The 12322-nt window shown below is 45.7% G+C and overlaps 1 protein-coding gene across 2 annotated transcripts in view; it reads right to left on the reverse strand.

Annotated features, from left to right (window-relative positions):
• PRKAG2 (protein kinase AMP-activated non-catalytic subunit gamma 2) overlaps positions 1 to 5873 on the reverse strand; it is a 202118-nt gene extending 196245 nt beyond the window's left edge. The window contains exon 1 of one of the 2 annotated variants that reach the window (XR_008327131.1): positions 4865 to 5873. Coding sequence is in view for 1 of the 2 variants with exons in the window: in XM_053359547.1 (XP_053215522.1) it covers positions 4865 to 4963 (99 nt within the window). In the remaining variant the exon portion in view is untranslated. The remainder of the gene's footprint in view (positions 1 to 4864) is intronic. The other variant, XM_053359547.1, reaches the window with a different exon arrangement.
• Positions 5874 to 12322: the final 6449 nt, after the last annotated feature.

Consider the following 12322-nt stretch of genomic DNA (forward strand, 5'->3'; position numbering starts at 1 on the left):
GTTATGCAATAAAGGCAGCATCTAGAAAGAGCTGAAGGAGTCCATCTTTAAACTCTTCATCTCAGTTTATTGGTGCATTTCTTCGGATATTTACCTCAAGTGGGGCAATGGTTAAGGAACCTTCCATTTTCAACCAAGACACTGCCTAGTTTATTTTTGTGTGCCTTGGTATAAAAATAAATGAAGTTCTCATTTGAGACAGATTAGAGGAAATGCACCAATAAGCTATCTCAAGAAAAGCTCGGGGTGAGGGAAGAGGTGCTATGTACACTACTTTTGTGGCACACATGAAGAGCAAAAAACAGGCACTTGTGCACACAATTCTCTGGCTGCCACCACAAATGTGAGGACAATTGAAAGACTTGGCTATCCCGTCTGCTCTTGGCAGGATGTCGCCCTATTTAGCCTGGCTTTTGACCCTTGAGAGGTGTGTTTTCAGAGCCCACCCTACCTGTGACTGTAATATGTTCTGTTTTTAATTCTGAATATTATATTGCTTTAAAGGTAGAAGGTAAAAGGGAAAGGACCCCTGGACACTTAAGTCCAGTCAAAGGCAACTATGGGGGTGTGGCTCTCATATCATCTGTTTTGGGAAGTTCTTAATGACTGTTTTAATGTATTTGTAATCTTTTGTTGGAAGCCGCCCAGAGTGGCTAGAGAAACCAAGCCAGAAGGGCGGGGTATAAATAAATTATTGTTGTTGTTATTATTATTATTATTATTATTATTATTATTATTATTATTATATCTCACTTTAAGCTGAGGAAACCAGCATTTGTCCACAGACAGCTTTCTGGTAATGTGGCCAGCTTGACTAAACCACTACTGGCGCACGGAGGACTGTGAAGAGTGCCAGAGCACACAGAAACGCTGTTTACCTTCCCGTCACAGCAGTACTTATTTATCTACTTGCACTGGTGTGCTTTCAAACTGCTACGTTGACTGAAGCTGGGACAGGGAGCTCACCCCGTCGCGTGGATTCGAACCGCCGACCTTCCGATCGGCAAGCTCAAGAGGCTCAGTGGTTTAGAGCACAGCGCCACCTGTAACCTATCCTGGCGCCTGCTGGTAAAGGTCGGTAATGCAAATCATCAATAGTGGTAACACTTCTCTTTTTGCACATATGACTGGGTCCCTGCCCTTGAGGAAAAGGGGATATCTGACATTTGAGGAAATTCCTCTGCCCACAGTCAACACAGAAGCAGCACAACATCCCTTTTGTTGTTGTTCTGTGACAGAAAGCAGGAAACTTTCCCAGTAGCTGTTCATCCACTTCAACCCTAACACACTCTCTGACTGCTCCAACCAGCCAGCAATCTGCCTTGCAGAGGCAGTCAATGCACACAGACCTCCACACACGCACCTGGTTGCATGCCACAAAATAGCGGTTATTCTCCCAACATGACCACAGGTCAGTCCTAAACCCAGAAGCAAGTCCCACTGAGTTAAATGAGAGTTTGCGGCACAATCCCGTATGTGTTTATTTGGGAACAAGTCCCACTGTGTTCAAGAGGTGTAATTTCCAGGTGAGTGTGTGAGAGATTATACCATAATCTTTACAGCCTCAGTTCCAATAAAGTGTGGTTAGGACGAAGGTGAGGCTACTAAGAGCTTGTCACTCTGTAGGCTGGAGGTTCATAAAATAATTTAAAGCAAATTAAAATGGGGGTGGGTAGAGAACATGCTTTGCATGCAGAAGGTTTTGGATTCAAACCCTGGCATCTTCAGATGGTGACCAGGAAAGAACTCTTTCCAAAAGTATGGACAGCCAACGGCAGCCAGTTTCAAACCTGTGGCTCTCCAACGTTGATGGACTACAATTCCAATTATCCCTAACCACTGGCCATGCTGGACAGAGGCAGAACCCAACAATATATGGAGGGCCACTGGTTCCCCACCCTCTGATGTAGTGTTAGAAACTCAGATATATAAGCTAGGTGCCAAATAGCTCCTTAAACCAGGGTTACAGTCGCCAGAACAGAATGCCTTGTGAATATCGAACACTGGATGTAGACAATACTTAGGTAGATCAACCAATGGTCTGAAACTGAATCATGGGTGTCAACTTGAATATGGGGGGCAGGTAAGCCCTGCCCCACGTAACTGATCACATGAAGTGGCACACCCACCCACACCCACACACCATTTAATAGCAATGCCCATCAATTTGGGGGGGGGCTCAAATATTTTATGGGGGGGCGAAGGAATCTCAGCCCCTAGGAGTTGCCTCCAATGAACTGAATCATTGTAAGGAAGTTTCCTGTGCTTCTGACAACTTACTGAATGGCCAAATCACAGTGAGGAAGATTCAAAAACAGTTAAACTTCCACCCTCCTCTGCCCTCAACGCATATGCACACAGACTAGGGATTGTCATCTGTGTTGATGACCGAACATATAAATTCACAGGCCAACAATAAATAACTGATACTGAGTCAGGCTGGGATCCTGTTCGTGTGGCGACAGGTATGTGGGTTAAGGTGCTTCTCACTTCCGCGTGCAAAACCATTTTTCACTTCCCCGTGCTCACAAAGCAACTCACAGGAAGGGCATTATTACAAGCGAACCTGTTCCTCACTATCAGATTGTGCATAGTTTATTCCAATGCTCTTCTCACTACTCAGCGATGCTTCAATGTCTGAACGCCAGTGAGAGAGAATACCTGTCACGCCCGAGGAAAAGTATGTGGAGCTACAGAACATGCCCACAGGCATCAAGGAACGTCGCAGCAAGCGCTCACAAACTTCTGCTTGCTCAAGAGTCCCACTGAAGAAGTGCAGTTCCACTGGGTCGCCCCTCTTTTCACAGGAAACGGGAATTGTGATGCCCTGTGCTACAGTCAACAGAGTTCGCCCCTTGGGATTTATACCTCTACTTTCCCAACTCTGATCAATACAAGTAATAAGTGAAAAGGGTAGCATGGAGACCACTTTCAACTGTCCGCAAAAAACTAACACACTAGGGAACATCAGAAGCTGCTATATACTGAGTCCAGCTGGTCCATCTAGCTCAGTTTTGTTTCTACGGCATTGTCTTGCCACAGTGCTCCAGGGTTTCTGTTGCACTAGCTTCTGCTTCCATGGATGTTTGTTTTCTTTTGAGGTGTGCACCCTTTGCATGGGGGAGAAGAGCCATCCTAAATGCAAGCCCACCACCATCAGTTTGAAGTGGTGGAGGCTATTTGGCCACCTTGAGATGCTACCATCTCATTCTGTTGCAGATCAGATCAGAAGATGAAGGTGGACATTTTCTACTCTTTCAATGCCTTCTTATGGGTTATCTAAGCCATTTTAGCTTATGGCAAACAGGACATCAAGGGTTAATGGAAGCGTGATCCTATATATGGTGCACCATATCAATATCCTATATATGGTGCACAAGAAAACTTGGATAGACCGTGTCCTGGAACTCAACATACAAAGGAACATTTTGTGTTCTCGTATGGCTTAGCAGTGAGGACCTTTCATCCTGGAACTTCTCACAAAGCAGTTATTATTACTATTATTTATTAAATTTGTATACCGCCCTGTCTAAAGCAGTCTCTGCCAGCCAGGTGCCCTCCAAATGTTTCAGACTACAGCTCCCATAAGTCCCAGGCAGCCTATTGGAGTCAAAGTCCAAAACATGTGGAGGACACCATCTTAGCGAATGTTCTCCAGGAGCAGCACAGTGAGAAGTGCCCGACCCTCAAGGCAAAAGTTGCTTAGATCCCAGGACAGCTTCAAACCCAAAGAGCCGCTTTAAAAGTACTGTATGGTGATCAAGCGCACCTTCGCAGTACAACCCTATACGGGGAAGCAAGTGTAGGGTTGCAAATTAAGCCCCCTCTTAAGTCTCCGTGCAGCAGTTTGCATGAATGTGAGCTTGTCGTGAGTAGAAGGCAGGCAACCAATGCTTTATTTTTTAATTCACTTGTACGATCTGGCTAATGCAGGTTTTCCATTCAGGCTGGAATCTGGTTTAAGCAGATGCATGTGGGTGTCTGTGTAGCATCACAGTCCTCAAACTGGGCTTCACCTCTCTGAGCCTTGGGAAGCGTTTGGAGCCCACGACCAGCTGGCAGAGAAACCAGACTGAGGCTGTAAAACCTGTGCACGCTCATTGAGCATTAGTCCCATTGAATGCCATGGGGCTTACTTCTGAGTAAGGAATGCCACCCCCAGAGACTCACCTGGTGCCTATGCTCCTTCCTGCTCCCCCAGGCCGTTTAATTCCAATACACAGCTGCTTCAGGGCTGTTACTATTGCTTGCACCACGTTACCCCCTTGCTGTGCTTTAAACCTGCTTTAATGGGGACAGAGTTTGCTGGGGGGGGGGGTTGCTTCTCTCTCCAGGAGCTTTTGTTTTATTTTGCACTGTGCTTCAAAATACATTTTCCGTCGTATTTTATTGCATAACCTTCCAGACAGCTTGGCTGGATGGGTGGCTTATAAAATGTAAACACGTTTTCTTAAAAGGGGTTGCATTGCACATAAATCCCTCCCTAGAAAAAGGGTGGCTGCCAAAGTGTCAGGGCACGGCTGCCCCATTGCTCTCACCCTTTTCCACCATACCCCCCCCCCCACAAAAAAGAGCCGTTCCCCAATTGTGGCTTTTGAGTGACAGGCATGAGCACATTCCTTTCGTGCCCCACCCCCCTCCCAACCTGTTGCTGCAAAAGAGAGAGCTCGCGCTGCAAAGGAGATAACATAATCCTTGGGCGGGGGGTGGAGGAGAGGTGCATCAACTTCTCTATAGCTCTTAATTGGCCAGAGAAAAGAGGAGACAATAATAACTCGATTTTCGGTCTTTACCAGTGCTAGGAATCGAGCAGGGGGAAAGGAGAGGGAGAGAGAACGAGATCGACCAGGCAGGCGCAACTTACTGGGATGTGGACTCGCAGAAGGCGCTTCTTTTGGCCGCTGCTCTTCTTGCCACCGGGCGCTGCATCTTTCTTCTTGGTGTCCATAGCGGTGCTTCCCATCTCTCCGATGTCCCTTCCGACGGGAAGGTCGGAGGAGAGGCCCGCGGGAACCGGCCCGGCCAGGTCTCTCCTCCAGCCAGGCTCTTCGGCTAACCCTCTCCAAGCTCCTCCGCGCCAAGTGATGGGTCGTTTGAGCTCCTCGTTTTATATTGCGTTGTTTTTCCAGAGCCTTTGGCTGTAAAGAGGGACGTCCCAAGCTTGGAGGGAGGGGGGGTGTTACGACCACAGCGGCTGCTCGGGGTCCTCAAGGGCACGGGATGGGTCTGGGAAGGAGAAGCGAAAGAAGGCGCCTCGCATCGTGCAGAAAAAAAGCGCAATGGTTGGAAGGCTGCGAGAAAGCTAGCCAAAGCTCAGGCTGCAGCAGGGAACTCCTGGGCCGACTCAGAAGCAGCCCGCGCTTCTGGGCGGCTGCAAAAGTTTCCTTCCCCCTGCGCAGCAGGAGATGGGCATGTCCTCTGAGTCAGCGTGCCCGGAGGGCGAAAGCAAGGAGGTGCACCCAACACAATTGAGAGTAATCGCGCAGATTAATCTGAATGCGGAGGCTGTTTTGCAGAAAAGCAGCCCCCCCCTCCCTCTCTGCTCTGTAGTGCCAAGTCTGGGCTCCAGTGCCCAGGTCCGCCCCACCGCCAGCCACCACTACGGAGAAGGAGGAGGAGGAAAAGATGCAATTCGCGTTGAAGAGCTGGTTTCCTTTCGCGCTGCAAAACAAGACTCTCAGGCAGGCAGGCGGCTGCAGTTTGCAAACACAAGTGACCCGGAGAGGGAGGGAGGGAGGTGAGCAGATCACCCAGCACTGCTTGCGGTTCCCGTTTCGCGCTCTGCAAGCGAGGACGCTTTCTGACAGCTGCTTGCACAAGATCCAGGGGAAAGGAGCGCGCGCGAGCGAGCAAGGAAACCCAGCCCGGGAAGGCAGTCGCCAAGCTCTGCGCGCGCGTGTATATATATATATATTCCTCGCAATCGAGGAGGAGGACGACGACGCTGCCGCCGAACAGGAAGTGCAAAATCACGAAAGACAACTTTCTCTCCCCCCCAACGCAGAGCGCGCGCCCCGCCCCGCGGCCCACGCCCCTCCGCGTGTCTCCAGAACCAAGGTCGAGCCGAGGAAAGATCTCGGCGGGGGATCCCGTCTTCAAGGACATCCCCGGGACTCTTGATCATCGCCTGAGCAGATGGAGCCAAGATTGGGGAGGAATCGGTTGATCCCGCTTTGAAATCGGGGCTTAGCTGCATAAGCCATGCTATGCCACCCTCTTTAAAAAATAAATAAAGGGAATGATATTCCGAAAAGGGCATCAATATTCTTCCCTACGAGGAGCAAACCCCCCCCTCGGTAAAAAAATAATAATAATGCTTGGATACTTGTACTTTGAGTTTTCCTGCGCTGCAAACGTTGTTGGTCTGGGTAAGGCGGCGGGAGAGCCGCGATTGTGCACAAACGCGCTTTCTGGGTTTGCAGAAGGAAGGCGGCTCCTTCCTTCCCCCGCTTCGGGCAAGGCGCCGTTGCGAAAGGCTGCGTCGGTCGTGCCCAAGCTGCCTTCTCTGCCAGACGCGCGGCCGGCAGGTGGCGCTGGTTGCCGCTGGCCGAGGGCGAAGCCGCAGCTGCAGGCGAAAGGTTTACTACACGGTTTGGACGTGAAGCTGCTGGCGAAGGCAAGCCTTTGGCCAGCTGAAGCCCTGCCAGCTGTTTAGAACTACAACTCCCATCAGCCCCGGCCTGCGTGGGATGGGATTTGTAGTCCGAAACAGCTGAAACGGCTTCAGCTGGGCAAAGGTGGACGAAGGGGTACATAGCCTCTGCGCTGCTTAAAAGTCTTATCATATTTTAAAGAATATTTTGGTAAGTGCATACCATAGGAATAAACAAGCTTTTTCGTTTTCAAATGATTTTTTTTTAATTGTCCATGTTCAAATGTGGGGTGGGGCGAGGGTCGAACTAATCCAGGCATGGCCAAACTCGGCCCTCCAGATGTTTTGGGACTACAACTCCCATCATCCCTGGCTAACAGGACCAGTGGTCAGGGATGATGGGAACTGTAGTCCCTAAACATCTGGAGGGCCGAGTTTGGCCATGCCTGATACTAATCCTTTGCTTTTTCAAGGACCTTTTCATGTGTATGGCATTATACTCTGCATGCATGTGTGTGCTTTGCTGCTGTTGAAGGCAGAATACAAAACAAGAGAGCCATTTTTTAATGTCATATACCTTGCATGTGTTGAAAATACTGTAGATAGCAAAGCAAGAGATTGACGGAGAGGCAAGGCAAATTTAGACAAACTAGAAATGCAGAAGAGGCGTGATCTTCCACCCCAGGGCAGGCTCTGCCATTCCATACATACATAATTTTATTCGTGTGCCACAGTTCCACAGTTCAAACCATGCTCAAGGCGGCTTGCAACAGGAAAAGGACACATAGCTGCAACATAGCGAAAGTAGTAATAAACAATAAATGAACATTTAAAAAATACACAACCAAACTGAACAATTATCACGTGATTCACAACAAGATCTAGATACAAAAAAAAAAACAGCAACAACCCCCCAACAAAATATCCACCAGTAATAAAGTGCAAGCAATAAAATATAACTTACAAACATTTAAGGCGACAAAAACATCAGCAACCTATCTTTTTTATATTAAAAACTAATACTCCTCTACAGATTCACTCTTCCTGCTGTCTAAAGGCAAAGGCTAGTCCACTCCCCATCTAAACAAAAAACGTCAGAGAGAGCAGGAATAAACTCTCAGCCAGGAGCTCCTCCTACTTCTGTAATCTCAGCATGTCTTAAACAGCCCAGATAACAGCTTTCAACCACCTCTTCCTAGATTGCAATGTGCACCGTTTTGCACTAAATTGGACCACTGGGGCAGCCCTGAGCTTTCACAAACCCTGTGCATCTATTGTACACCTACCATGATCTTAAGGTCCAAAGTGTGCTCCAGTAGATCTACTTAAGCATGCATTCTCCTTTGAACAAAGCTTCTAGGAATAGCATAATATGGAATATTGCCCGCTGACTGCTTGTCCTTTAGCACAAAGATCTAGTTATGGTTTTACATGTGCTATAAACAATTCTGCAACATGTTGGTGTTCCCATGTATTTGCTGCAGTGCTTGCCCAGGCCAGCTCTGGTGTGCTTACAGCAACCTGCTTCAGGTGGCCCTTTGAAAATAATAATAATAATAATAATAATAATAATAATAATAATAATAATAATAATATAGTATTTGTACCCCGCCCATCGGGCTGGGCTTCCCCAGCCACTCTGGGCGGCTTCCAACAATGATTAAAAATACATTAAAATGTCACACATTAAAAACCTCCTGAACAGGGCTGCCTTCAGATGTTGAAGGGAAAGACAGTTCCATAGTTTTACTATGCGCTGCATAAAGAATTACCGTATTTTTCGCTCTATAAGACACACCAGACCACAAGACGCACCTAGTTTTTGGAGAAGGAAAACAATAAAAAATATATTCTGAATCTCAGAAGCCAGAACAGCAAGAGGGATCGCTGCACAGTGAAAGCAGCAATCCCTCTTGCTGTTCTGGCTTCTGGGAAAGCTGCGCAGCCTGCATTCACTCCATAAGATGCACACACATTTCCCCTTACTTTTTAGGAGGGGAAAAGTGAGTCTTATAGAGCAAAAAATACGCTTTCTGCCCTGAATCTTCCAAAATTCAGTTTCAGTGGGTGCCCACATATTCTAGTATTATGACAGAGGGAAGAAAAAACTTCTCTCTATCACCTTTCCATGTATAATTTTATAAACATCTGTCATGTCACTCGCCTTCTCCCTAAACTAAAAAGTCCCAAATGCTGCAAGGCAGGCAATTCCTGATTTTCCCCCCTACATATTAGGAAACCACTGCTGAGTGGTTTGTTTATTTCATTTGTTTCATAAATTTTGTTGTTGTTGTTTAGTCGTTTAGTCGTTTCCGACTCTTCGTGACCCCATGGACCAGAGCACGCCAGGCACCTCTGTCCTCCACTACCTCCCGCAGTTTGGTCAAACTCATGCTGGTAACCTCGAAAACACTATCCAACCATCTCGTCCTCTGTCGCCCCCTTCTCCTTGTGCCCTCCATCTTTCCCAGCATCAGTGTCTTCTCCAGGGAGTCTTCTCTTCTCATGAGGTGGCCAAAGTACTGGAGCCTCAGCTTCACGATCTGTCCTTCCAGTGAGCACTCAGGGCTGATTTCATTAAGAATGGATGCGTTTGATCTTCTTGCATCCATGGGACTCTCAAGAGTCTCCTCCAGCACCATAATTCAAAAGCATCAATTCTTCGCGATCAGCCTTCTTTATGGTCCAGCTCTCACTTCCATACATCACTACTGGGAAAAACATGGCTTTAACTATACGGACCTTTGTTGGCAAGGTGACGTCTCTACTTCTCAAGATGCTGTCTAGGCCTGTCATTGCCCTTCTCCCAAGAAGCAGGCGTCTTTTAATTTCGTGGCTGCTGTCACCATCTGCAGTGATCATGGAGCCCAAGAAAGTAAAATCTCTCACTGCCTCCATTTCTTCCCCTTCTATTTGCCAGGAGGTGATGGGACCAGTGGCCAAGATCTTCGTTTTTTTGATGTTGAGCCTCAGACCATATTTTGCGCTCTCCTCTTTCACCCTCATTAAAAGGTTCTTTAATTCCTCCTCACTTTCTGCCATCAAGGTTGTGTCATCTGCATATCTGAGGTTGTTGATATTTCTTCTGGCAATCTTAATTCCAGCTTGGGATTCATCCAGCCCAGCCTTATGCATGATGTATTCTGCATATAAATTAAATAAGCAGGGAGATAAAATACAGCCTTGTCGTACTCCTTTCCCAATTTTGAACCAATCAGTTGTTCCATATCCATAAATTTTAAACAACACCACAAAGTGTTTTACAAAGAGTAGTGGCAACATGCCTGCATTGAACGCACCAGGATCCATGTCTAAGGAGGTGTTTAATTCTGAGGCCCATTCTACCAGCTCAAAACCCAGGACTTTATGTGCAGATGAAAGAAAGAGGTGGAGAAATAAGAGAGTGCAATGAGAAGTGAATAAAAGTAATACCACCGACTAAGACAAGAAGCAAACAAAACCCCTTAGAATCTGCAAAGTCTGGACCTGAGCCAAGGATGTCCACTTTTGTGAGGCTATCGGGGTCCTGTAAATGGCCCAGTGTTCTCTCTGCTTGTCTTGCCAACCAAGTTTTATTGAATTGACTGTAGTTATTCAGCATGTTTGCCTTTCGAATCAGCCAGCTGAGAGAGCTGTTCTTAAGGGTGCCTGAGTCATCAAAGAGGCTTCTAGCAAAACAGGGAAGACTAGGCTTCGGTTCCCACTATGGTTTCAATATGACTAACAAAACAGACATTTTAAATTCTTACAGCAAAATGGTTTGGCGTCTGCCTTCATCCGCCTTGGAAACGGCATCGTTTTGATCAGAGAAACTGATGGGAGGCAGAAGCCGAACATTTTTCTTATAAGAATATAAAATGTTTGTTTTCTTTGTGTGTGCTTACCTGGAAGTAAGTCTCACTGTGAACAATAGGCCTTATTTCCTAAAAAGATAGAACTGCAGCCTTAAACTTATTAAACTGAATGTACAACACACAATCACAAGACAAGGTCACAACAGATAAAAACTTTTCAGTTCCTTGAACAGCTAAGAATGATCAAACCCACCAGGTCTGCAAGACACCCTGAAATGCCTTAGCAGTACTATTCCCACTGCAAGCCAACTGCTCTGAAGGGTCTGTCCCATACTATGCATGCACCTGCTTCCTTAAGAGTTGCAACCTTGACTGCAGAGAGAAGGGCAGAGATGTGAAGGGACCAGGTTGCATATGGATTTCAATTAATGCCTCTCAAGCTGGAAACACTGTGCCTCCAGTTAGCAGAGTACAAACTAAGCAACATCTTCTCCAGTGATTTAGCTTAGTACAAACAAACACTCTCCGCCAATAGTCCTGAACAGTTTAAAGCAAAACCTCAAACATGAAACCATCAGGGGCCTAGAGTAAGGAAATACCATTCCAAAATAAATTGCTTGGTGACTGCCTAATCACTTTTAGAGCAACCCTAGTGCTTAGATTTTAACAGCAATTAGCAATGCATTTTTACTTGATTTGCTTTTGTTTAGTCCCGCACATGTTTCATAAAGAAACGCATCTTCATTTCAATTTGGGGGCAGCAATGTCATATCTGGACAGGGGCCAGTTTTTGGCATGGTAACAATATGATCTTTCAGCACTAGTACACATTAAAAATACAACCACAAAGTCATTTGGAAAGAGTTAGGCTGAGTCTGGATCTTTGCAATGCAGAAACCTGTATTGCTATTTCAAAGGAGGGAGGGGGAAAGGCAGAGAAAGTTGGCACATGACAGATTTTTGTTTGCATTTCATCACACAATTTGTCCCCACCCCAGCTACCCTTACATCTGGGTTATGGAAGTCAAATGTTCCCTTATAAAGACCCGCAGAACATTCCCAGACTTCTTAAAATGTTTACAATATGTTTGCTCTGAGCTTTGGTCACACTGTTTTATACTCTTCATCCCATAAGCAAACATAATGACTAGCTCAGCTTTTACATTTTGATGCATAGTACATAGGAGGATGGTATTCTGCAAAAACACTATTTTTACAAGTAAAATCCTCTTTTTATTTTTTTTTTATAATAAATGTTTATTAGGATTTTACAAAACATAGAAATCATAGAATCACATAAAACAAACGCTCACATAAATCAAAACAGAAAACAGAAAATACACACTTAATAAAGAAAATAAAAAATAAAAAATAAAAATCCACTTTTAAATTTCAAGGTTCTATATCCCTCTTTCCTGACCTCCTCTCCCTTTTTTGTGTTCCTCTTTATTCCGTCAAATTCAGCAAATTCTAACCCTCTTTCAAACCTCATTTATAATTTATATGTTCCCACTTATTATGTCTCTAGTTTCCATTATCTTGGTCCTTTACTCCACCTTATATACTTTGACATAATATTATTCTAGTCATACCCCCCTTCTCTTTTTTTAAAGTTCTTTTTTCATACCTCTTTTAACCATATCCCAAATGCCATGTTACCTTCACATCCCACATCATTTTAACATTCAAACATTTTACAATATTTCTGTAGATAATCCTTGAACTTTTTCCAATCCTCTTCCATCGACTCTTCTCCCAGGTCTCGGATTCTGCCAGTCATTTCTGCCATCTCCATATAGTCAATCACTTGCATCTGCCACTCTTCCACGGTGGGTAAATCTTGTGTCTTCCAATATTTAGCGAGAAGTATTCTTGCTGCTGTTGTTGCATACATAAAAAATGTTCTGTCTTTCTTTGGCACCAATTGGCCGACTAT

The sequence above is a fragment of the Podarcis raffonei genome, chromosome 12 (genome assembly GCF_027172205.1).
Source record: "Podarcis raffonei isolate rPodRaf1 chromosome 12, rPodRaf1.pri, whole genome shotgun sequence".
Classification (NCBI taxonomy): domain Eukaryota; kingdom Metazoa; phylum Chordata; class Lepidosauria; order Squamata; family Lacertidae; genus Podarcis; species Podarcis raffonei.